Source organism: Denticeps clupeoides, chromosome 11 (assembly GCF_900700375.1).
Source record: "Denticeps clupeoides chromosome 11, fDenClu1.1, whole genome shotgun sequence".
Taxonomy (NCBI): Eukaryota; Metazoa; Chordata; class Actinopteri; order Clupeiformes; family Denticipitidae; genus Denticeps; species Denticeps clupeoides.
Window position 1 is genome coordinate 12,828,336 of NC_041717.1, and position 26,031 is coordinate 12,854,366.

Consider the following 26,031-nt stretch of genomic DNA (forward strand, 5'->3'; position numbering starts at 1 on the left):
AGATAGATAGATAGATAGATAGATAGATAGATAGATAGATAGATAGATAGATAGATAGGACGGACGGACGGACGGACGGACAGACAGACACAGACAGGGCAGTGGTGGCCTAGCGGTTAAGGAAGCGGCCTTGTAATCAGAAGGTTGCCGGTTTGAATCCCGATCCACCAAGGTGCCACTGAGGTGCCACTGAGCAATGCACCACTGAGCAAAGCACACACTGCTCCCCGGGTGCCTGTCATGGCTGCCCACTGCTCACTCAGGGTGATGGGTTAAATGCAGAGGACAAATTTCACTGTGTGCACCATGTGCTGTGCTGCTGTGTATCACATGTGACAATCACTTCACTTTAATAAAAAAAAAAGACAGACAGACTCTCTTCAATGAGTTCTTGGTGATAGATTCATGTTCAGTTAAACTGTGAGATATAACATAATTACATAATTAGAAGGAAGAATGCATTTGAGTGGAAATGTACATGGATTCGTGGAACATTTGAGCGCATTTCTAAACGTCTAAAGCGGCCCGACGTGCCATCTGATTAGCAGCCGGATAAACCCGCACGTCACGTGTTGGAGGGCTTGTCACGCTGCATACGCGCCACACGACGTGCCGACTTGGCCAGAGATCCGGACCACACCTTCCACAGCAGCAGGACCCGGAGGAGCAGACAGGAAGCCGCCTCGGGACCCAGCGAAGTGGGTTCGAGGGTGTGGCCGCTGCTCTCCCGTTCAGTCCGCCACTCTTCATACCCGCGGAGGGTCCTGGTGCGTGGAAGAGAGTCAGCATGGGGGATGTGATTTCCACTCATCTCGACGAGGCCAAGCGGGAAACCATCACGCGTGAGTCGTGGCGCTCGGCTTTCCTACTTTTTTTTTTTTTTTAACGCGCGTTTCTCCGTGAAAGCGACACGTCTCTCGGTAACTTTCAAAACTCAACAACCAAAAAAAAAAAAAAAAAACACCCAGTCGCGGCGGGTCAAACGGCGGCAGAAGTCGGCGTTATAATTTAAGACGACTTTTTTGGAGTGTTTTTTTTTTTTTTTTCCTTCCTGAAAATGAGTACGTGGCTGCGTGTTTCCTGTTAATCCACGCAGCTCTTAGTTTATCTAAAAAGGGGGGGAAAAGCAATAAAAGATTTCGGTGGAAGGAGAAGTGTCAGCTGTCCCGCGTGGGCCTGTGCGGGCTTGTCTGCTTTAGATCAGTTCTGATGAAATGTCCCCAGTGGGACAGTTGAGGGATGGATGGGTGGATGGAGGGATGCTGTCACCGAGAAAACAAATGGCCCGGGCCACAGATGACCATGGAAGTGGAATGTTCTCTCTGTCACTTTTTTGGAGGGCGGGGCACAGGAATTTAAACGAATACGTTGTTTACTGAGGCAACCGAGGCCTCTGCGATATGCCTTCGTACGTTGTAAGTACTGGAGATAGCCCTGTAATGTAATTATATTCCGCGTATGCATAGTTTAAGATATATTGCACAACACTGGGCGTAAAAGTTTTCCCCGCTCGCCGGCAGTAACCACTTAAACCGCATAAATTTGAGGCAGGGACTCAACCTGGGCGTAGCACCAACTTACTACTCTCTCCATCCATCTAGCTATTCCAATAGTATATTAGAATATATATTAATGAACGTTTTGAGCACAGCAGCAGATGTTTCTACTTCTGCAGGAAGTGCCTGCCCTCTGTCAGAAATATGTCATCCTTTCCACACGCCCACCTCCACACACACACACACACACACACACACACAACGCAGGGCCTCACATCAAACACGGAATTCAAGGAATGCGTGGAAAGTGGCGGCGAATCTCTCGTATTCTCAGCAGCGTTTTAAATTGTATTGATATATCTGTTTATCTATACCTATCTATATCGATTTAGCCCCTTTGCCTTCACTCTGTGGTCCAGCTCACCCCAAACCATCTGGATTGGGTTCAGGTCCGGTGACTGTGGAGGCCAGGACTCCACTTTTTATTAAGTTCATAACTCCACATGTGTTCATTCATAGTTTTGATGCCTTCAGTGAGAATCTACCAACGTAAATGGTCATGAAAATAAAGAAAACACATTGAATGAGAAAGTGTGTCCACACTTTTGTCCTCTGTGTGTGTGTGTGTGTGTGTGTGTGTGTGTGTGTGTGTGTGTGTGTGTGTATATGGTTGAACCTGAGAGCATGAAGGAGTTTGGGCGGGGGTAGCCGGGGAAGTAAGATTCCCCGAACGATACCGGCCAGACAGGAGGTCTGTAGGATGAGACTAGCGCTTTCTTTAGTATGATCCAGTTTTGACCGTATTTGGGACTCATGTGATGTGAACTCTGGATGAGTGGTGCTTTAGTCACCCTCCCAGCTGTAATATTGTACATTTTATCTTCCCGTAGGATGATGGTCCTACTTTTTTTTTTTTTATCCCCTCCCACGTAGTTCGGGAATCCCAGCACAAGTCCACGTCATGCTTATTGCAGTCGTCTTCTGAATGAGATCATGCTGTAGCCTTGTCAGAGGGATCGTATTACAGCAGCGAAGGCCAGATCACATGCCTGGCCTTTTCCCCGGTAAAACGGGCGTTTTAAAAGTCTTGCGAAACGAAGCGTTAATTAAGCGCGTGGACCTTAATGGCGGCGTGTCTCGTTTGTCCGGTGTCAGGGGCCGGAGCCGAGACGCTTCGCATGCTCTGAAGAGCTCTGCTGGTCTACTCCGACCTTGTTCTGGCAGCAGGGCCTCAGAGGAAGTCGTCTGTTTAAATGTTTGCCTCGTGGCGCTTTTTTGGTGGGGCACAAACGGGGGGGGGGTTTCATTCCGACGCAGATCTACAGGTCCATTTCTCCACATGAAGAGCGTCAGAGCACCTTGCCCAATGTCCGCTCCCACGCACTCTCCCGTGTTCTTTCAACCAGTCATTCTTAGTCACCCTGACATGTGTCTGGACGCGGGTCAAAGCTGCAACCGCGTCCTCGGGCACGTTCCATGACCCGTCCGGTTTGAATGCCTGTCCCGTGACTTCATCTGGCCGCGAAGTCTTCAGCCTTCCATTAATCCCGCCCTATTAATCCGCGGCCGTGATCAGCTCAGATCGCAGCGCAACTTGCTCAACACTTTTATTCGGTCACGCTCAGCAGCAGCAGCGAGGGCCCACGACAATTAGGCCGCGTTGCAGCGCAAATCACGCCGGCTCAAGACGCAACACAAGACTGAATCAGAGCCCTAACGCTCTTCGGTTTTTTTTTTTTAGACGTCCTTTATTTAATTCTGCCCTGAAGCATCATTGTGTCTGAAGGATTGGTCTCATGGGCACTAAAACCCGCTGTGCTTTGTGTGTTTTTCTTGTGATAAAATACAAAAGCTCACAATACCCAGCGTTTCGTTATTTGTGTGTGCTTATTTATCAGAGCAACAAGCTGCTGGACGTTTGGACTGAAATATTCCACCGATTGGTGTCTTTATTTGCAGTTAAATTCCTGGTAGTGTGGGTTTACTGACCCCGATCATAAATTCACCCTCACCTACATGGAGCGGAAGTGGGGCCGTCGCTGTCTTTATCGCTGTTCAGTTGCTCACCCAGAGACTGCTTTTCATACAAAACTATTGCTGAGATTTATTTTTAGTTCATTTTTTTTCATATAATTGTGTGAGAGAGAGATTTTTATAGCAAAAAAACACCAATTCTGAACACTTACATTGTTTAAATATGCAGCCGTTTTTTTTATCAAATTTTGTGAAGTTTCACGCCACTTCACGTCTCACGATTTAACTCAATTTTATATCATCTCACAGTTAGTGAGGTCTAATTTCTAGTTTTTATATAAGAAAACCTACAAATTTGCCCTTCAAATGAAAATTGTAAACAGAAATATACAATATAGTCATGTGGTCAGTCTTCTATGATACTCTTTATTGATTAGGTACCATATATGAGCATCTTTTTGTGAGTGAGTCATTTTGGTCACAACCACTAGCACCCAGACCAGATTAGCAGTGGTTAAATCGTGACCGGTTTTCCATACGACTTCTTTTATTTCATTTTTTTTTATTTCCTGTGTGTAACAGCTGTACAACTCTCTCACTTCTGCATATGACATTCAGCTCTGGCCTTCACCCAAATTTAGAAGGAGGTACGATGCCGAGTAAGCTTCACTGTGTCTATTTCTCGTTTCACAAAGCAAGTTAATAGCGGCGTAACGCATGTAAGAATGATCTGTGCGCAGCCGCGTACGTGAATTGAATCGGCGCTGGGCGTGGCCTGGGAGCAGCCTGGCATCTAAGAGCAGGATTTTTCCCCTGGCAGGAGGCGAGCGCTTCAGTGCTTTAGCTTTTCCTGCTTTGTCTCTTGACTGGAAAAGCCAGTCTGGAAAATGTGTTGACCTGAGGGAGTAGAGGCAGTACGTGACCCGCTCCGACACACATTCGGCCGGAGCGGGTGCCGAACACTCCGCAGTTTGGGCTGTGTTTCCCACAGACTTCCCACGGAAAAAATAAATGCCTCTACACACCATTAGATATATGAACTGCCGTCAAGAAGAACGTAAAGAATTTAGGGGATGCATAATCTAAATGTTCTCAATCATCTAAACTTTTTTTTTTTTTTAAACAGTGTCGCATATGTGCTAGAAATTAAATCATTCAAAGAGATCACATGAAACCCAACCAGTGTGTGTGTGTGTGTGTGTGTGTGTGTGTGTGTGTGTGCGTGTGTGTGTGTGTGTGCATGACTCATAAAGAGACAACACACATCACACCACACACTGCAAGCTTGTCTGTTTCTCCTGCTCCCTTGTTTCATTTCCAGAGGGGACTCGTTACTCCGCCCCTTGGTTACCTCATCACCAATTTACTCAACACCCAACATGGTTTTTACACACTTTCGCCCGAAACCAAATGTTCTTTCCTCTGTGACGTGGGCTCCTCATCCACTACTTTTGCCACTTTGAAAGACGTAAACTGTGCTTTCGACCTAATACCAACTTTTTTCACTTTGTCTGTGTGTGTGTGTGTGTGTGTTTGTTCACTAATGGACACATTCCACTGAGATTTCCTCATGACTTATCCAGCTGGACGTGTTTTTTTTTTTTTTTTTTTTAAATTCCGCTCTCCCCTTTTTCCCTTATCTACACTTCTCTGTACTAAAGACTCCCCAGACCACTCGCCCGACTTCACCAACCCAGTCATACGCGACTCACACTGTACAACTATGCGCACTAAAGCGGACAATGTCAAAGTTAGGCCCTTCCTTTGGCAGTCCTGGCGCTGTTGTCAGCATTGTGGTTGAAATCAGAGCTTAAAGAGCTTTTTTTTTTTTCATTCCCCGTCCTATCACTCCACACTAAAGATATTTGTTTTATATATATGGTGAGACAGCGTGCAAACAGGGGCTCCGCCTTCAAGTTTCTCCTTGCTTTGGGGAAAAACAGTACCCTGGCTGCTATACTGCATTGCTGAGGTTTGCCCGTACAGTACTAGCACTCTTCTTGATCGAATTCAAGGGGAAGGAAAAAAAACAAAAAAAACCAAGGGCCATGTTTTCCTACAGTCTGCGTGTTCCTCATATCCCTTGTGCACAGGGTATGTCAGCAAACAGCACAATTTTTTTTTTAAATTTCTGCTAAATACATCTCAGGACCATGCCCAAATATCATCAGCTTTTTGCTTCTGGAAATCTGTACTAATAAATGTAGTACATGCTTGTCAAAGTCACATCTTAAATTCAAGCCTGACACTGCTGCCCTAAGTTAAAGTTGTGAACCCCAATACCTGTTCCCTACATCCATCCTTCCCTACAGTATCTTCTGGCTTTACCAGTTGATATAAATACACTGTAGGTCTTGTTAGACAAATGTGATCATTCTGCATCTTCTCCCAACCGGCTCTCTCTCTTCCAGAGCAGCGTTTCTTTACTGCGATGCAGAACAGATGTGATCAGAGGGATGCCTGAGCTGTCACACTGTCAGCATATGGATTCAGTGTGTGCCCAGGAATGCCCTCTGTTTGCTGTGAGTTACAGTAGCACGTTAAACTATCACAGTTGTCGTAAAGGAACATTTACCGTTGAAATAAATTCCTCTGATTGTGATGCTAGGGAGTGGGTAGGGGAAGATCAGAGGTCGTTGACCCGTTGCGCCAGTGCAGTATTACTTATTTGCCATAGCTCAGAATCACATGATCTAAGCCACATGTGTATGGATCTGTTGTCCGGGCACGGCGGTGACGCGATGTTAGCACACGGGCTGCACTTACGTGCCGAGTTTGGACGGCACTTTGATGAATCTCAAGCTGCTTCACAACCCATTTGCCATCGACGTGGGATCTGCTCCTGTACAGATTCATCTGTGGTTTAAAGATTGCATTTGGCAAGCCAACTGAAGCACTGCATTGTGGGAAATGTAGTTTGTGTGTTTCAAACAACTTTGGACTCTATCCCCCCCAGTCATTTGCTCAGGTTCACTTTACACATTTGTATGTTACATATAGTTTATGTTTAAAAACATAAATTTGTAATACTTTTTTATATTTGCATATTTGTAACCCTTGAAAAATGTTCTATTTTCAATATTTGTAATTTTGAGGTCCATAGCAGTCGCACAAGCATTTCACTGCATATCACACCATGTATGACCGTGTACGTGACAAATAAAATACATGTCTAGGAGCTCGTATTATTTATTTTGACGGTGATAAATGCGAGATGCTAGATATTTCTAACTTTCACATGCTACCTCTAATTAATCTTGTGCAACTGGTGTCTGCATGACTTCTTATTCACTTATGGCAATTCCGAACCAAAACCGTTATGTAATGATTAGTCAAGGGACAGGTAAGGAGGTGCTTCTTAAAATGAGGAACAAGTAGCAACACTCTTCAGATTTTTTTTATTTTTGCTTTGAGTGGGTCACAAGGAAGCCGAATGGCAGTGGTCTATGTGTCGGGGTTATGTGTGCCTTCCTGCTGGCTGCCATGTGTATCTGTTCTGACAGGAAGTCACATGGCACTCAATTCTCATGTGCTGTGTATTTGCTGTTAACGTTCGTTGTTATATTTCAGGCATTAACTACAGTCTGAACCATCTGTAAGGCTTTTACTGCACAAATAATGCTGTCCTAGTGTGTGTTCCAATTCCTACTCACATGCATCTTTACTTTAGCCTTACTGTTAGCCCTGCTTATCTCTACTGTTGTCACTGCATTTCATGTAAGTAAATAGAAATGTACATCAGTTGTTATATATTTTTCTATTTATGGATCTCATATGTTGCTTTGGACATATGTTGCCTAGGTCCAAAACGGTCCACACGCACTACCATTGGGTTCCTTGTCTGGTTTCTAAAGCACAGCTACTCTATATATATTCAGGACCACACTCAAGTAAACCCTGGCAAATGTCTTTTTTTGAGAGCCGATATGGGAATTTGCTCCAGAGATGTTTGCAAGGTTTAGACTACACAGGAATTTGTGGTTCTGCTGGAAACCTTCCCAGGCTTAATTTTGATGTCAGGACTCAGAAGACTTAAATATACTGCTAAAGTGGATATCATTTGTTGCTGGATTATTATTATTTTTTTTTTTATAATTTGCAACTTAAAAATATACACCGTTTCACTGAATGGAATTTTTTGGGATAAATGCAGTTCTGTTGCTTTTTATTAAATGCCGTCTTCTGTATGTAGCTTAGTTATCTTGATCGTAGAACGTCTGTTTTTCTTGTATATTCCCTGCAGGAAGGACAGACGAGGTTATTGCGAACTTTGGGACGCACTACGAACAGCAGTATGCGGTCGCGCTCTTTAATAACGTCCGCTTTGACATCGAGGGTGGAGGAGGGCCTCAGCCGCAGCTGCTCCATCGCAAGGTAAGAGCCGCGTCCTCTTCTTACCATCATGGTCTGTTACGCCCTTCCCTGTGCAAGCTGTCGGCTCTAATACGGTGTTCAGAGCCACGGGGGCTCAGCATGCCCCCCCCCCCGGGAGAGTATTTTAGTTTTTTAAAGCGCGTCGCAACACGTCGCATCTCTCGGCGCAGCTCGGATAGCGTGCTTTCTTCTGCTTTCGTCCTCGCTGTACCTCACGAACGGGATGAGGGGCCGCTGCGGAAGATTAAAGCTTGCACGCTGGGTGGGCAAGGGATTTGCGTAAACACAGCCCACGGTTCACGCACGTCTCCTCCCGAAACAACACTTTCAGCACGGGAGTGCGTTCCAGCCGTGTCCCACGCTCCTGTAAGACCAAATGTGCTCTGTTTATCCCCGTCTCGCTTTTGATGGTATAATCGTGTGTTTTGAATATCTGAGAAAAATGCCAGAGATGAGACGATAGAGATAGCCAACAGGGATAGAGGGGAAATTACAATAATTTTATTTTAGAACTTGTTTGTCAGTGGTTATTGTGCAGTGACGGAAACCGTTGAATGTTGCCGGAGTCACCGTAACACACGCCCAATATAAATGCGTATACTGCATGATGCGAATACTGTAGTGTCCAAGCGTAGTGTCTTGTTCATTAACATAGAACAGGAATGCAGAGAATGTTTAAAAATGAAATATATTTGGATACGCCTGCTTTTTGTGGCAGTTGTGGAGACATTTTGAAGAATTCAACACAAGAAAGTTGTTTAATATTTTTGTAGTGGGAGAAAGTGAAGTATGTTTGATGACTTGGTTTATTTCTGCCATTGTCAAGATGTGACTGTTTTCTTCACATCTCAAGAAAATTGCTTTCCCACTGTAATGACAATTATCTGTAATTGATGCCAATTAACATCAAGCACTGTTAGCATGTCTGTATAGGAAGAAATAAATAGATTCACATTGTCACAGTTAAAATAAATGAAAGATAATGTACTCATTATCATGAGAAACTCATTACCATAAAACCAAATATTATGTAATCAGGCGTGTATACGGCCACATTAACGCTGGCTATGTTTGTTGAACAGGTACCCCTGAAGAACAAGGCCATCTTCTCCGGCGCTTTGTTCCAGTACGTTGAGGAGAGCAAGAAATGGCGCAAACACTTCATCTTCATCCCCAACTCTTACGGCATCAGCTCTTACGAGAGCAAAGCGGTGAGACATTTCCCCGCCCAGGTCTGGGCTACTTCAGCCCGGCTCCGCCAGCAGGACTGCTGAACGCAAACACAACTTGGTCACCATCCCAACAAGTTGAAGTGCTGGGTCCATTCTGGATCTCGATGATTGATTTTGTTTTTTTCTGGCAAAGATAATTATTTCCATTTAGCTTGCCTCTAAACTGTGCCACAGCGGTTCTTGCGACACGCGTTGGCAATTATTTATTCTAACGGTTATACATTTACTTTTGTTATCTGACTCTGTTATCCAGAGCGAGTTCCGTTAACTAATTACAGGTTCTGTGGGTTGCTAAGCGGCACGGTTGCAGTAACAGGATAGGTGAGGTTCAGGTTCATGACTTTGTGGGCTAGGTCTTTGACCTTTTGTTTGTTTGTTAATAGCAGGCTAACGTGATAGCCATTTCTCACACTTACACACGTAACAGTAATATTACACAGAATTTCATGGGAGCTTGTCCCTACACGTCTTGGTTCTCCTTGGGTCATTCGCAGATCCAGTTGGCTTTGTAATAATCTAACCAGCCTTTCTCCATCAGGCCTACGAAAAAGGGCAACAGCCCAAGGGAACAATCGACTGTGCTGGCTACAGAGTTCTCACCTCCATGGACCAGTACCTGGAGCTGCTTGGCTCCAGCCTGCCAGGTGAGGCGTGTCCAGTTGCCGACGATGAGGTGAACTGTTCAATCTCAGCTAATGGGCGCGTGCGTCCGTGTGCTTCCAGGTGTCAAGGCTAAAGTCAGCAGCTCCCCTTTCCTGAAATGTGCCACCCAGTTTCCTCTGATCCTGTGGCACCCGTTCGCGCGCCATTACTACTTCTGCGTGATGACTGAGAATGAGCAGCTGAAGTGGAGTGCAGTGTTCCAGGACTGTGTGAGACATTCCAACAATGGTGAGGGTTCGAACACGTGTTTGTGCACACAATGCAACAGTCTTATAATTAGAAGGGCTCACGGGTATCACCTAACATTTATCTAAATGATCATTTACACTATAGCTGACTTCAAATAGATGGAAATTACAGAAGAGCAGAAAGCGTCTGTTCCTTAGAAACCAAAATTCAAATGACATCAGCCAGGTTTCATTCCTGCATTTCACAAGGAGAATACATTTTATCAACCCCCCCCCCCCCCATACAGTTCAGTACTTCAGTACTTTAAATGCTGATGGTAACATTATCTACAATATAGACTTAAAAAGGGAAGGTACCTTATTCAACTCATTAATGTGGGCATCCTTATTAAGTATCACATTCTATTATGGCAGAGCTATGTTTTATTTTTTTTGCACTGTTATAGATAATGGTGGTATTAATAGTTGCTGTAAAATGACGCTTGTGTTGATTATTTGAAGGTCTGTTTTTAATTTGTGCATTCTGTAATTATCATTCTGTATGACTTGGGAGGGAGGTAAACCTGGTGTCTCTCTTTCAGCTGTTTTCAGATGAGTGTATTGGTGAAACTATGACAGTGGGCCATTATTGAGTAATTCCACCGCCTGATCTGAACAAGAGAGCACTTGTTCCGATGAAATGCTGTATTTTTACGTCTCACAGATGATCACACCTCTAGACTTTTATATCTTGAATGATCTTATGTCTTTTCTGACCTGTTTTATCAGAAAAACGCAATATACTATATTGGATTGAAAAATAAATAAACCACACGTTGCTTTAAAAAAATCGCACCTTTCCTCACAAACTGACTGGGAGCTGAATTTTAGTGCAACAAAATACAACAAAAGGTCATTAATGAGTTTCATTAAAATATCCTCCCATAACCATTATTACAGCAGCACAGATTCACTGCATAATTTCCAGCAATTTTTGTGAATCGTTTGTGTCCTAACTTGTCCATGTACTAAACACCCACAGGTTTAGTAGAGTTTTATAAATATTGATAAGTGATTCTAATAAGTTTTTTTTTTTTTTTAGTATAGACACAACTTTCATGTCCATAGTGTATCCTCATAATACATAATTATGCATAATGGCTTGTTTTTTTCATTCTGAAGAATGGCTTTAACTTAAAAATTAATGTTGGTAGTTTTATTATGGCTTTTAGGCTTGTGTTACATATCTGTTGTATGGTGCCCATGAACCTCCTTTCCAGCACCTCCCTACAGAAATGCCAGCAGATTAACTTGGCTCAGGCCTCCAGCCCATTATCAATAAAAATTAATCACATTTCTGGACCTTTAGTTGTGAAGTTCTGCATAAAATGGAAGACTCCTTGCCCATTGGTGAACATGACACATCCTGTGCGTGCGCCCTGTAACCATATGTAGCTGCCTTAAATTTTTGGTTTGGGTGTTTCTGGCCTGAGATCAGAAGAAGTCACCCACACTCACCCATTCTCACCCGCATTGAGGTCCATACTGCGTGTTGGGGTGGTCCCTGATCTCCCTGCCAGTGAGCAGCGGTTTCATGCTCAGGCCTTCTCCAAAGCCACGTTCACCAAAATGAGCCATAAATTAATTCATGCTAAGGCCTACATCACTTTTGCATGAAAAAAATAACAGTAATTAGCAGAATCGTGAGAACCTTCTTCCAGCCTCTCCAGGCGTGATAACGCATCTATTGTCCTGATTATCTGTTTCCTCAGTCGCTATAGCAACATTTTAAATGATCTCAGCATTTCTATGTGGCTGGGCCTGTTAATTAGAAGCATTGTTTAAATAAGATGATGATGTAATGTCCTGTTCCTCTGGTCCTGCGGTTATTTTTGACTACGCACACAATCCACAGACACAGTTTATGCTATAAATGTCATCTTATCGCTGTAGTATATGACAGTAAAATGAAGTGTTGAACACTGCGCGGCAGTGGTATCGGGCCAATATGGAAAGTGACGCAGCTCACTTTTTAGCAGTTAACTCTTGGTCACATGGTGCTTTTTGTCTCTGCTTGTAAGAGACCAAAGAGGAATAACACAAAGTGCTGCTCAATGCAAAGAACGTCATGGTTGGTTGGAAGTTTTTTCTTTCTTTTTCTTTTTTTTGTGGACGTGCTCTGACAAAATGAGTTTTCAAGAGATTCTTGAAGATAGAGAGAAATGGAGCAGTTGGTAGATTGTAGCCCAGCCTGCCTGTGTGTGGGACGTGTTTAACGTTTGTGTATTAATGCATTGCCTGTGAGGAAATTCTTCACTTGATTGAAACCTGACTCATCAAAACGCTCTGGATAAATCCATTCATGATCATCTGGCTTTAACGTTCGGTGCTTAAAATGGGAAGTAAAACAGTGCCACTAGTGCCACACCTACAAAAACACCTTCGGCTTTGAGATTAGAATAACAGTCATTGCACAGTTGTACAATAGAATTGGGCTAAGTTGTGGAACTGTAGAATCTTTTAAGAGATTCATCACACAGGCATGCACCTGTATACTATAAGGAATCTGGATTTAATTTTATGGCACCAGACATGAACCAAATAGTGGTTTCTGCACAAAACGACCCTTATTCTTATCCTGTCTGAAAGGCTTGAGGCAACAAATAGTTGTGTTGAAAACTTTGTTACACTCATGCCTGTATTGTCAAATTGCTCCGAGAGCTCATAAATCCCTAGCTTTCGTTTAATTATGCAACGCTGACCTATCCTAAATGATGTCTGGCCTGTAATCCAGAAGTAAGATGGGAAGCACAGGAAACTCTGCAGGACATGGGCGTCTGCCTCTGTCTGGTGAAATAACCAGGGCTGGGGGATAAGTCTGCAGGTCATTTGGGCTTAATTGGATCGCCGCATAAATAGCCTCTGTGAAGGCGAAGCCTGCAGCCTTTGCTGCTGTTTTCTTTCCCCGAGCAGCCAAATGTGACCCATAATTCAATCTGCAGAACATGGGTCGGGCGCCTCTGAGAATCAGTCACGCTGGAGGCCCAGCACCGGTTCCTTCGTTACGGCCTCTAAGTGAATTTGCACCGGCTGCTAATGAATCAGAACTCAGACGCCGGGGGTCGTTGCTCCGATAAACGCCCTCAACCTCTGAGGCACGTCAGGAATGTCAGCGTAACATTTGAAGCACGCCACTGGTCATTTTGTCTGGTGTCTCTCCAGAGGCGATGACCACGCTGGCCACCTGAGTGAAAACCGTTCCTGTACAGATTTAATACTGGGCGTGGACGTTAAATGGGTAAAATATGACCTCAGATTGAAGTTACAGTCCCAGCAGTGGGGGGGCGGGAAGCATCTGTTTGTGGTTATACAAAAATGCGAGTCCCTGAGGAGGGGGGGTCGGGTATTTGGAAAATCAGTGTGATATATTTTTTTTAAGGATAAATAAATAAATAATGCCAGTGACCTTTTTTTTATTATTTTTTTTAAGAAGGAATTTGGTTCCTAGTTTACCCTCGCGAATGCTGGTGCCAAAACAAACGTCCCTCCGCCCTTGCCACACGCACATATATGTAGAGCTAGCAGAACTTCCTGTCTGGACTCTCACTGACCCCACCCCCTCCCCACTGGTTCCAGCTCACTTCCTGTCTTTGTCAGAGCTGAAGGACTCTGTACCAAGCTCCCATCTCTGAAGATGTGGGTGCTGGTCAGATATTCTTCTAAAGATCATTGGCCCAAAACTATGCAATCGATTTCCATCTGTTGCCAGTGATTTAAGTGATTTTTTCTTCTTTCTTCTTCTTCAATGAGCGACGGAGGTCTGAAGTCCCGTTTTCCCATTTCCCACATCCCATTTTCATTTTTGTTCAATACAGTTGGTGATCTGAGAGTGCTGCAGTGAAGTGCATGGTCCCTTTGTTAGTGGAGCTTTGGCTAATTTGCTAAGGGTGTAAATTGGCGTCCTGCTTCCTGTTTTGAGTGTGTGTGTGTGTGTGTGTGTGTGTGTGGTAGTTATGCCATTATTGTCATTACACTGAGGCAGCATGCTACATATACAATGAAACTGGGGTGGCTACATAGCAGTGCAATCAGACAGAAACAGACAGTAGACTGTAGACAGTGCCGTGCAGACGGCAATCCAGACAATATACACTTTATACACAATAGAAACCCAGAATATCTGGTAGACACTAGTCATAAAGTTATGGACTACAATGGCGCACAGTTTACAGGTCTGTATTGAAGCATTTTTTTTTTGTATATAAATATATATGAATATGTATAGATGACTACATGAGGATGCTTATATAAACAGCATTTGTCATTGCACATTGTCTGAGACTGGAGTTTGTGTGTATTTAGTGCAGTGATTGCTTGTGGGAAGAAACTGATGGACCTGTAGCACCTCCCAAATGGCAGGAAGTTGAACAGGCCATGGGCAGGATGGGTCCGGTCTCTGATGATTCCCTCGGCTGTGTTGAGGACGTGTAAATGTCTGTCAGTCTGGGGAGGGATTTGTCTTGACTACCCTCAGCAGCCTCTTCTGGCCTGACTCTGTGCAGTGGGAGAACCATATTGTGATGCAGTAAGTCAGTGTCCTCTCGATGGTGGAGAGGTAGAAGGTCACCAGCAGCTTCTCAAAGATGGTATTTCTCCAGAGCACTCTCAGGAAGTACAGACAATGCTGTGGCTTCTTAATGAGTGGCGTGCTGTTGGCATTCGAGGAGAGGTTGGTGTCCAGAAAGGTGAGGGTGTGCACCCTCTCCACACAGTTACCCTTACTTTAGAGTGGGGGTGGATCTGCATTGTGCCTTCTGAAGTTCTCTTTTGTTTGATTGGTTTTCAGAGTTATTGGCCCAGCACCACTCAGACAGCCTCAGAACTTCATTCCCCACCAGAGATCAGCCCCACCAGTGTTACATCATCAGCAAACTTGTGTGTGTGTTTTGTCGTGCGCTTAACATGATGCGCAGTAGGATCATTTCTGTCACTTGGTTTATGTGTTTTCTTATCTCATGTTGATGGTTGACTAATGAAATGCAGCCTCTGAGTCACCTCATATTTGTACCCCAGTAAATCAGGAAGACCTAGGTTATAGCTTGAAGGTTCCTACAAATCCCAGTCAACTTTAAAAATGGACAATTTTGCCATTATTATATTAGGTCTTATCATGTTGCACACTTTTTTCCCCAGAGTGAAATAATGTGAATAATGGGGATGGAAATGAGCATGATTGAGGTGTTGCTTTGTTTTCCAGGTCTGTCTGAGGAGAGCAAGGTCCAGACCCCGGCTTTCACGGATGCAGTACGGCTCTATCGGCAGGCTCAAGGACACTATGGTACCTGGGACATGATGTGTGGAGACCCAGCGCAGGTGAGAGACCACATGCCTCGCATTTCCAGAGTCTAATATTAGTGAATATATATATCATCATACTGAAAATTTGTATTTGAATATACAGGGAGTGCAGAATTATTAGGCAAGTTGTATTTTTGAGGAATAATTTTATTATTGAACAACAACCATGTTCTCAATGAACCCAAAAACTCATTAATATCAAAGCTGAATGTTTTTGGAAGTAGTTTTTAGTTTGTTTTTATTTTTAGCTATTTTAGGGGGATATCTGTGTGTGCAGGTGACTATTACTGTGCATAATTATTAGGCAACTTAACAAAAAACAAATATATACCCATTTCAATTATTTATTTTTACCAGTGAAACCAATATAACATATACATTTCTGACATTCAAAAACAAATCAGCGACCAATATAGCCACCTTTCTTTGCAAGGACACTCAAAAGCCTGCCATCCATGGATTCTGTCAGTGTTTTGATCTGTTCACCATCAACATTGCGTGCAGCAGCAACCACAGCCTCCCAGACACTGTTCAGAGAGGTGTACTGTTTTCCCTCCTTGTAAATCTCACATTTGATGATGGACCACAGGTTCTCAATGGGGTTCAGATCAGGTGAACAAGGAGGCCATGTCATTAGTTTTTCTTCTTTTATACCCTTTCTTGCCAGCCACGCTGTGGAGTACTTGGACGCGTGTGATGGAGCATTGTCCTGCATGAAAATCATGTTTTTCTTGAAGGATGTAGACTTCTTCCTGTACCACTGCTTGAAGAAGGTGTCTTCCAGAAACTGGCAGTAGGACTGTGAGTTGAGCTTGACTCCATCCTCAACCCGAAAAGGCCCCTCAAGCTCATCTTTGATGATACCAGCCCAAACCAGTACTCCACCTCCACCTTGCTGGCGTCTGAGTCGGACTGGAGCTCTCTGCCCTTTACCAATCCAGCCACGGGCCCATCCATCTGGCCCATCAAGACTCACTCTCATTTCATCAGTCCATAAAACCTTAGAAAAATCAGTCTTGAGATATTGGCCCAGTCTTGACGTTTCAGCTTGTGTGTCTTGTTCAGTGGTGGTCGTCTTTCAGCCTTTCTTACCTTGGCTATGTCTCTGAGTATTGCACACCTTGTGCTTTTGGGCACTCCAGTGATGTTGCAGCTCAGAAAAATGGCCAAACTGGTGGCAAGTGGCATCTTGGCAGCTGCACGCTTGACTTTTCTCAGTTCATGGGCAGTTATTTTGCGTCTTGGTTTTTCCACACGCTTCTTGCGACCCTGTTGACTATTTTGAATGAAACGCTTGATTGTTCGATGATCACGCTTCAGAAGCTTTGCAATTTTAAGAGTGCTGCATCCCTCTGCAAGATATCTCACTATTTTTGACTTTTCTGAGCCTGTCAAGCCCTTCTTTTGACCCATTTTGCCAAAGGAAAAGAAGTTGCCTAATAATTATGCACCCCTGATATAGGGTGTTGATGTCATTAGACCACACCCCTTCTCATTACAGAGATGCACATCACCTAATATGCTTAATTAGTAGTAGGCTTTCGAGCCTATACAGCTTGGAGTAAGACAACATGCATGAAGAGGATGATGTGGACAAAATACTCATTTGCCTAATAATTCTGCACTCCCTGTAATGGTATTTTTTTATTTTTTTTTTTTAACTATTTACATTAAAATATTAAATCACTTAAAATATTAAATCATACAAAGTCATTTAGATGACTTCTATTTTATGCAAATAACAACTGCAAAAAAGTTGTGTTGTGTAATTTGGCACATTCTTTTGCCAACACTAGTGGCCAGCTTACTCATAATAACATTTTTTGGTATAAATTTTTTGTCTAGACCCTCAGTGAATAATGACACCTCTTTGTCAGAGAAATGTAGCTATTTGGGCAAAATGCAGGGCTCAGTATTGCTGCTCAGGTATGGCTCTCACCCAGGGGTTTCTGTGGCATTGCCAGTAAAGCCAGTTTTTCCGGAAGGTCCAAAACTCACGTAACAATTGTCAATTATCTTTGACCATTCCGCATGGCTGCCTAAACCTGTAATGCATATTCTGACAGTGCTGAATTCTTCTTCTTCTTCATATTATTATACTAGTATTAGTATTATTACTCGGACATACATTGCAATTTCACACTGAATGGTGAAAGGAATTGCTGGATTCCAAGGCATGTGTGCAGGTCATAGTTATCTTCTGATATCACAGAGTGGTTTGAATTTTAACCAGCGCTGCTAAACCGCAAGGTATTTTGCCCGTGCCCTGCAACAAAAAGTTAATACCACATGTTTTGCATGGACGAGGAGCATTGCTGAGACAAAGGCAAACTGTTCTTGGGTGTGTGTGTGTGAGAGGCAGAGAGACATATTTTGGGGGTGATGAACCCAGAAAGAGCTTCAGGTGCTGCAGAACTCCAGCATCAGGACGAGGGGCAATCATCTGACACTCGGATTGGTTGTGTTTACGCCGAGAGTTGGGTCTTCTGCCTCCCAACTCCATGCTGTTTTTGTTGGGCACATACTGATGCTGAGTGCTGTGTGTACATGGCCTGCCGCGAGATCCTCTGCGCCTCAGGCGGATCACTTCATCTTCTGCCTGACGCTTTTATCTGTGAATCAGAGTGCATGCTGGGGTCAAGTCACTCCAAGTTCTTGGAATTTTCCCGAAGAATAGAACAGGGACTGTTGTCTGGTCATTCTTACCCTACTAGGCTGCTAGGTCTGCCATCATTATTGGGTTCCCAGCTTTATGAATAGAACTCCACAAAAATACATACATTTCCTAAAAAGCTATCGGATCTTTAGATGTACTCTCTCCAGAGGTAAATTGCTAGTATTTAAACTCTTTGATGCTTTAGGAAAGAAAGTAGTTTTTAAACACAGTTGTTTTTCTAGAACATGGATTACAAGTATAGGCGCCTGATTTGAACATGATATTCTGTAACGTTCTGTTCAGTGAGCCGGCCACCAGATTGTTTCAGCGGAAAAATAAATAAAATTCCTGAAATTTTTGGTCCATGCTCTTGACATTTTTCAGTGTAGTTGTTGTATGTCTGCACAGATCCTAGCCAACCTGGTGATGGAGAAGCTCACGCCTGAGCTGAGAGAGCTCATCGCCCCCCGACTGAAGGGGAAAATGCACGAGAAACAGAGGAGCTGGATGCTGGTAACCTTGACCTTATTATTGAACATTTAATGCCACTAAAAGGAGATGAAACAAGAGATTCTTACAAGTCAGAAAATGTCTGTAAGTGACATGCATGCCTTAGAAAAGTTGTGTAATATTAAGTTCTATCTTTACGAGCAGGTCAAAAGTCTAATGGCTTCTGTAGAAAGATAACAGTGAAATATTAGCCTGGAATCGTGATTCTTTTTTTTCCTCCTATTTGCACCCAGATCTCAGATGCAGTGTACAGTCTGGTGCAGTCCCAGGCTCAGGCACAGTACAAGGCCCTGGTGCAGAGATGTGAGGCAGGGCGCCCTCAGCTGGAGGCCTCCATTCGCACAGACATGGACCAAATCATAACCGCTAAAGAGCACGTCACTGGCAAGATCAGAGGTACCAGGGTGACAGTTACTATACCTTAAATAGACCTGGTGTTCCTACCCATAACTGCTAAAATAACATGCATAATCATGCATATAACTATATTTTTTAAAAATGTACTAAATGTCTTGTCAATCACTCACTGCTGCCTGGTCAGAGCTGGAGATTATAACTTAGAATTCAAATACCTGCTGTAGGTGATAATAATGTGGTAAAGGATTTTTTACATCATGGATATGCAAATCAGCCCCACCTTTTTGGCTTTTTTTTTTTTTTTTTTTGTCTTACTTCCATGTGTGTGACCAGCTAGCCTGTAGCTGGTTTCCATTAAAGGCTGTACTTGGTGTACTTGGAGACAGTTACTTTTTTTTTTTTTTTTTTTTCAGAAGAAGGTACACATAAATCTGTGTGGATTTTTGCGCATAGCCTGTTTTCTCAGCGGACAGTTGTGAAGTTCTGTCCTTCATGCGGAATGTGAGCAGACAGCATTCCGTGAACAAGCCCCAGGTTGTGTTTCAACACCCCTACTCGGAATCTTGGCCGGGGAAAGTGAAGTGTTCAGTCATTTCAGATTCAACGGGGATTGTTTCTTCGAGTTTTAAGCATAAATTCCTTGGAACAGCAGCTCAGAACTTAGTCTTTACTGCCTGCTGATGATTCATGGTTGCGAGATTATGACTGAGTGATGCCTGCTTATCAGGAACCCTCACTGCAATTGTTCTGCTGTCTGGCAAAAAGCCCAACTTCTTGCTCATGTAATTCCTGACCTATTTTTCATGAGGTAATCAAGCACACCAACGTGGTGTGAAACTGGGTGAGTAAACTGAATATTAGATTTAAGTCATAAGTCTTTAATCTATTTCAAGCCCCAGACTGATGTATTCTGGGAAAATTCAGTTACTTATTAATGCGTTGAGAATCTCAGCATTTGCGCAACATCACAGGACTCCAACTATTCACTTGTTCATGTCGAGTGAAGATTGCACTGATAAGATATCTCTGACTTTCCTGCAGCTCTGGTGTTCCCCAAAGCCGAGAAACTGCTGAAGGTCAGCATCCAGCCCTATATCAGCTCCATTCTGGAGGCTCTGATGGAGCCCACCAGCAGAGGCTTCTTCGAGGTACGGGACGTGTTCTTCAAAGAGCTGGTGGACATGAGCAAGAACCTGCTCAACGAGGGCAACAAAGAGAAGCTGGGAGAGGTCAGTGACAACAGTCAAATCACAGTGTTACTCACGCTTCCGATAGACTACCTTGATAATGGTGTGATTTAATGACACATTTTTTATGCATTTCCATCTTGGCCCAGTTCAAGAGGGGTTGGGGGTGTTTTACTCTTGGGGTTTAGACAACAAAGGGCATACCAGTAGGTGGCGCAGTATGTAATGTTTTGTTACAACTCAGAACAATGCAAAAATCCACCAAAACACACAAAACTGCAGACACAATCAGATAATTATATTATATTTATCAATGTTACTTCATTTAAATATGATCTAAAAAATAGGCTAAATGTAAGCAGTTGAGTTTTTCCACAGTATTATTTTTCGGATTCACTAGTATACAGTCATTTAGAGTTGTTTGGCATCCACAACAGCATTTATTGTCAAAATATTAGTGCTCTTGAAGCATTGTTATAATAGTGAAACATGGTCACGGGTTTGATTTACCAGGTTTATTGATGCCGTGCATGCTTGACCTCTCTGTTGTGCAGCACATGGAGAAGATCTCCATGCTGGCATTTCATCCCGTGAAAATGCAGAGCTGCTATGAGAAGGTGGAGCAGCTGAGTCTGGAGGGCCTGCAGCAGAGGTTTGATGTGTCCAGCCCCTCCGTCTTCGTCCAGAGGGCGCAGATTCTCATGAGAGAGGTCAGTCTAAGCCGCTCGAAGGACAAAAACAAAAACACTGAAATCGTTCGAGACCTTGCGAATTCTTGACTTTGGAGTTTTAAAAAAGAAAAAGCGGGAATAATCTGAGGGTAGATTGTGTATCTCTGCTGATTCTGCAGGCATGTGTTTGACAGATTCCACAAGTTCCTTCCATCTGCTATGTGGGAAAATATCATACAAGGGCAATCACTGCAAACCACTGTCCAATCTGCAGCCACCAAACATGGCTGTTCAAGATATCGGAGTTTATTTGCAATAGGTCCCTCAAAGTCGTCTCCTGAGATGATTTTTTCAGTTTCTGAACGCTGATGTCCTCTGCAGGGGCTCGTGAGTCTCTGCTGTGGTTGTGGGCGAGTGGGGGTTGTGTCGTTTTCTGTGAAACTTGGTTTTAGGGTCATGCTGCTTTTGTTGGAAAGTATATTTTCCCTCTCCTTAAAATAATAGTTGCAACTTGGCAGAACTTGATGTGACATTTTGGAGGCTATGTGTTTGTGTGTGTGTGTGTGTGTGTGTGTGTGTGTGTGTGTGTGTGTTTACCTGCTAATTTTGATAGGCATGTGTGTTATTATAATGGCCAATCTTGCCAAAGTGCAACTGTCAGTTCATGGGTGTGCACCAGTTCCAAAGTGCAATAAAATCAACAATAGAAAAGGCGTGACTGTAACCTCCTACACAACAAACACCGCTGTTTCCCCTCCCATTTCCCCCCTTCCTTTGACTCTACGCACAACTTACTCTCTAGTCACTGGAACCCTGTCCGTCTGAGGGTGCCCTCGATCAGGCTGTGGTGTAACGCATAGATGGGGCAGGTTGTGGGGAGTGGGTTTCTTTCCACGTGCAGGTTGTAGAAGATCTGGATCTGTTTTGCGAGGCCTGGGGCAAGACTCCGCCCGCATTATTCAAGTGCTCCAGAACATACCAAAGACGTTGTTGTTTCGTTTTCCTTTTTGCATGAATCATTGCTTCATTTAATTTTCTTTAGCTCACCGATATTTAATTGAAGTGCCCACCACTTTATTCCCTCTTATTGTGTGTGTCCCTCCTCTGCAGCAAACGGATGATGCGGTGTACACTTTCGAGCAGCTGCTGCACCAGAGCCTGGAGGGACAGGAAGGGGAGGAGCTGAACAAGATCATCCAGCGCTGTCAGGACCGTGTCATCAAGGTGTGAGACCCTGGGCTCTTCTGAACACTCTCTGATGAACTCAGGATTTTATAAATACAAATGTTGTATTTGTTTTTTTGTTTTTTTTTTTCTTTCTTTTCTCCCATAGAAATTTGATTATGACAGCAGCACGGTGCGAAAGCGCTTCTTCAGAGAGGCTCTGCTGCAGATCTTCATCCCGTACATGCTGAAGCAGCTCTCTCCCTCTTGTTTACCTGTGAGTGAGCCTCTTTCTCTCTTTCTGTACCTGAGCAGCACCCTAAACATGGATTATGTCTTCAGATGAAAATGAAAATATGTTCTGTAACAGTTAAGCAGAAAGTAATTTAGTTGTGTTGAATCTGAAGCCAGAAACCGCTCAGTGTCTGATAGACCTGCTCGTGTAGTAGCCCCACCTCTTAAAGCAGATACTGCAACAGAGCGCATTTTATTCTAATACCCTAAATGTTTTATTCTAAAAGATTTCTCATACTTTTGACAAGAGTACCACCTCCAAAAATATTTTACTCTCCAAGTACCACCACTAAGCACAGCAGCTTAGTCCTGTTTAACTAGTGTGCACAGGGGGCAGTGTTCCTTGTATGAATATTATTTATTATTGACTGTCCACGCTGTAGTCAAAAACACATTAATTGAGGATATTAATTCTACTACATTGCAAAAATTAAGAATAATAAATTGAATATACACACAGCAGATGTGAAATATTAACACTAACACTAGAGGGAGCCTGAGATCCAAGCTCCTAGAGCAGGGGTGCGCAACCTTCAACAGTCTTAAGAGCTATTTGGACCCGTTTTCCACAAAAGAGAAAAAGAGTTGCAAATTATTTTTTGACATCAAAATCAAATGAAGGTAACACTGCATATATAAGTTTTACTTTTATGCTATGTATAAAAACCTGAAGTCAACATATGCAAATCTTTAAACTCTAAATATTGCAAACAACTGATTACTTACACCAAGAGGCGCCAGATTTTGAAACACTTCTCTAAGTGAACAAACTGATTAACAGCTCTGGTGGGGGTGGCCAGGCGTGGTGGCAGGCATGTACGCATATAGGGCATATTGAGCAAAAACAAAATCATAATAGTCTTTCAATTTCAAACTAAAAGAAAAAAAACACAGATAAAAATAAAATACATTTACTTGATTATTTATTTTCTATAGCCATAGGGTGCCGCAGTGAGAGGATGAAAGAGCCGCATGTGGCACTGTCGGCTGATGGCAGTTTGTCTGTTTGTTTGCAGGAGCTGCCTAAATTCCAGGAGTTGATCTTTGAAGACTTCTCTCGATTCATCCTGGTGGAGACCATCTTTGAAGAAGTGGTGTTGCAAACAGTCATGAAGGACATTATGATGGGTAAGTTCAGCTTTCTGCACTCTGGACTTTATCTAAAGCAGGATTTTTCCCCTTAATGTATCTGTGCATGATTGGATTGGGTTTTAAAACTTGCAGCTCTTTGCAGCCATTATCAGCCATTGCATCAGAAGACAAAGTTTGATACCTTGATTTAATGAATAATTTTTAATCAGTTACATGCCTTTTGTTTGTCTCTTAATTGGAGAATTCTGAATGCTTTTTCTTGTGTGCTTGCCTCAGCGGTGAAGGAAGCGGCCGTTCAGAGGAAGCACAACCTGTACAGGGACAGCATTGTGCTTACCAACAGTGACCCCAACCTCCTCCTGCTGGGTGAGAACCCCTCCATCGACTGGGCCGAAGAGTACGGAGGGAAGGGGGAAGACGAGGACCCGGAAGAGGAGGATCAAGCAGACGGAGACCCGGAAGTGCAGAAGAGGCGCAGGATGAAGCAGGTGGTGTCCATGATTCAGTTGGATGGCGGCTCCCCAGTTCCTGAGTCCTGTTTGGAAGTCCCGGGAGTGGAGGACATTCCAGAGGTCAATGAGGCCGATGACTACACACAGTCTTCTCCAGATGTAGTGACCAAAATTCCCAATGGAACCAGCTGTTCTGAAGCAAACATTGAGGCAAGCCTTGCAGCATCTTCACAAGCAGCACCTTCCTTAACCAATGGAAGCCTTTTGAAAGAGACCGATGTCCAGAAAGACAAGTTCACTGCACCTACAGAGAAGATCTCTGTTGAGCCTGAGGAGCATTCCCCAACAGACTCTGAGAGCTCTAAAGCCATAGAAAGAGCCATTCAGGAGATCGAGAATGCGGTTCAGGAGGAGGACCTTGAAAATGAGAGCTCTGAAGCATCTCCTACGAGCCAGGAACCTGAAGCAGTTCCCTCTGAAGAAGAGCCTTCACCTCCCACCAAAGAGGAGGACTCGCTAGAGATGAACCAGGAGGAGGCAACCCCACAGAGCGCATCAGACTCCCTCTCCAAGCAGGAGCAGCCGACAGCCAACTCTAACTCGGGTAACCATGACGACAGTGGCTTTCAATCACCCACAGGCGACGTGACCGAAGGTGGCCGGCCCAAAGCTGGTGCTGAGCACGCAAAAGAGAGTGACTCTGAGACCGGGGAGAAGGATTCTGGGATGGGTGGAGTCATAGAACCTCCAATAGTAGCCAGTTAGATCTGCTTTTCAGTTAAGAAAAACGAGAACCATCATTCAGAACATGAGTTGATCTTTGAGCAACATTATTTCACCATTTTAGCACCTGAAGTCACTGTGCACCTGAAGGACGTGCTTGCATTCTACCCATCTGCTCATGAAGAGTTGGGGAGTCTTTGGGACCATCATTAAAAACAAGGTGGCACCATGTCTGTCCAGAAAGCGCTTGCTAATGCACTCATTTCAGCTGATTAACTACACATTATGCAAATGCATTTTTACACTGAATTTTATGTTATAACGATTTTCAAATATATATTTATATATATCAGAATTTAACGCAGCCTTGCTGCTTTTTTTTTTTTTTTTTTTCTTGTGAATAAATGTCAATATTTTTCCCTTTTCCGCCTTCATTCCTGAAACCTGATTTTACTAAACACTAAAGTTATATATATTTAAAACAAATAGTGGTTTTTTTTTTTTTTTTTTTTTTTTTTTTTTTTTTTTTTTTTGTGGTTGTATCTGGAGTTTCCAGTTGTTTTGACCAGTGCTCTGTTTGGACAGTTTCAGACCAGGCATTGCTAAAGCTGAAAAGCATTATCTCCAGACTGAATGCAAGGCTGTACATAGTGTGTCTGTTCATTTGTATGCTTGGCAATTAGTCACAAACTTGTTTACCCATTTATCACTTGGTGCGTGTACTTTATTACTCTATCGGCTGGTAGCAAAATCTTGGTTTGGTGAAGGATGGGGGGTGGGATGTTTTTGGTTTTTTTTTTTTTTTTTTTTTTTTCCCCCAAGTGAAATTCATTAAAGCCTTTAAATGGGTGTTGATTTCAGGGTGTATTTCAAATTGAAATGACAATTCATCGAACATTACACGTGTCCGGAAGACTGAATGCTTCGTTAGTGGACCAGCCCATGATCAGTTGAAATCTGAACGGCAATTACATTTGGAGTAGTTTATTTTTTAAAAATTTATTTTTCTTGACACTAATTTTCAGATGTCACTGGCCATAGCACAGCCCTGACCAAAGCTCTTTTATTTATTTTGTGCTGCATTTGGAATCAATGGTTTGTCTTCTCACCTAAACATGATGCAACAATTTTTTTTTTTAAGAAATATTTTAATCGCTATGCAATTTATAATAAATCATAGTAAGAACCAGAAATTGTTGACTTGTTTTTTTTTCCTTTCCCCAGATAAGGAGTGCGTGAATTAAATATGTTAATATGAATTAAACTTGAGGGAAAATATAAGCATCAGCCGTAGAGGGTTGTGATTTGTGGCTCACTTTAATTTTCAAACCCTCTTGGTGTCAATCTTCTTCTGTACATCTGAATGAAGTTGAGTGTGGTGCCCCTGCTTTATAATCTGTGACCAAATCATGCTCTTATCCAACATCTTGTTTTTTTTTCAGCAGTTGAGCCTAAAATCTGCAAAAATTACAAACGTAACAAAAATGTTCACAATGTATAATGTTGCAATGAGAGAAGGGGAGATTATTTAAAATGTAAATCTTACTCAAATACAAATAATAGTAGCTTATTTTTTTACACATAAGAGTGGAAAGTGACCTCCTGAAAGCTTATTTACATTAAGGTTTGAATTCATGTTAAAGTAGCTGTGTTGCCAAATA

General features: G+C 43.1%; 1 protein-coding gene across 1 annotated transcript; it reads left to right on the plus strand.

The window, feature by feature from the left end:
* Positions 1-595: 595 nt before the first annotated feature.
* Positions 596-24,757, plus strand: niban2b (niban apoptosis regulator 2b). Its single transcript, XM_028996114.1, has 14 exons — positions 596-842; positions 7,714-7,844; positions 8,927-9,055; positions 9,615-9,720; positions 9,800-9,967; positions 15,164-15,279; positions 18,329-18,433; positions 18,664-18,826; positions 19,829-20,016; positions 20,529-20,684; positions 21,756-21,869; positions 21,979-22,086; positions 23,120-23,231; positions 23,472-24,757. Exons 1-14 carry the CDS (start codon positions 788-790, stop codon positions 24,410-24,412), a joined length of 2,592 nt encoding a protein of 863 aa, XP_028851947.1. The 5' UTR covers positions 596-787; the 3' UTR covers positions 24,413-24,757.
* Positions 24,758-26,031: the final 1,274 nt, after the last annotated feature.

What these genes read in the sequence shown, in the direction of transcription:
- niban2b (XM_028996114.1), top strand. Translation starts at nt 788, where the DNA reads ATGGGGGATGTGATTTCCACTCATCTCGACGAGGCCAAGCGGGAAACC. An exon ending in CGCAGATTCTCATGAGAGAG is followed by an intron (nt 20,685 to 21,755) that starts GTCAGTCTAAGC and finishes CCTCCTCTGCAG; the next exon opens with CAAACGGATGATGCGGTGTA. An exon ending in CATGAAGGACATTATGATGG is followed by an intron (nt 23,232 to 23,471) that starts GTAAGTTCAGCT and finishes TGCTTGCCTCAG; the next exon opens with CGGTGAAGGAAGCGGCCGTT.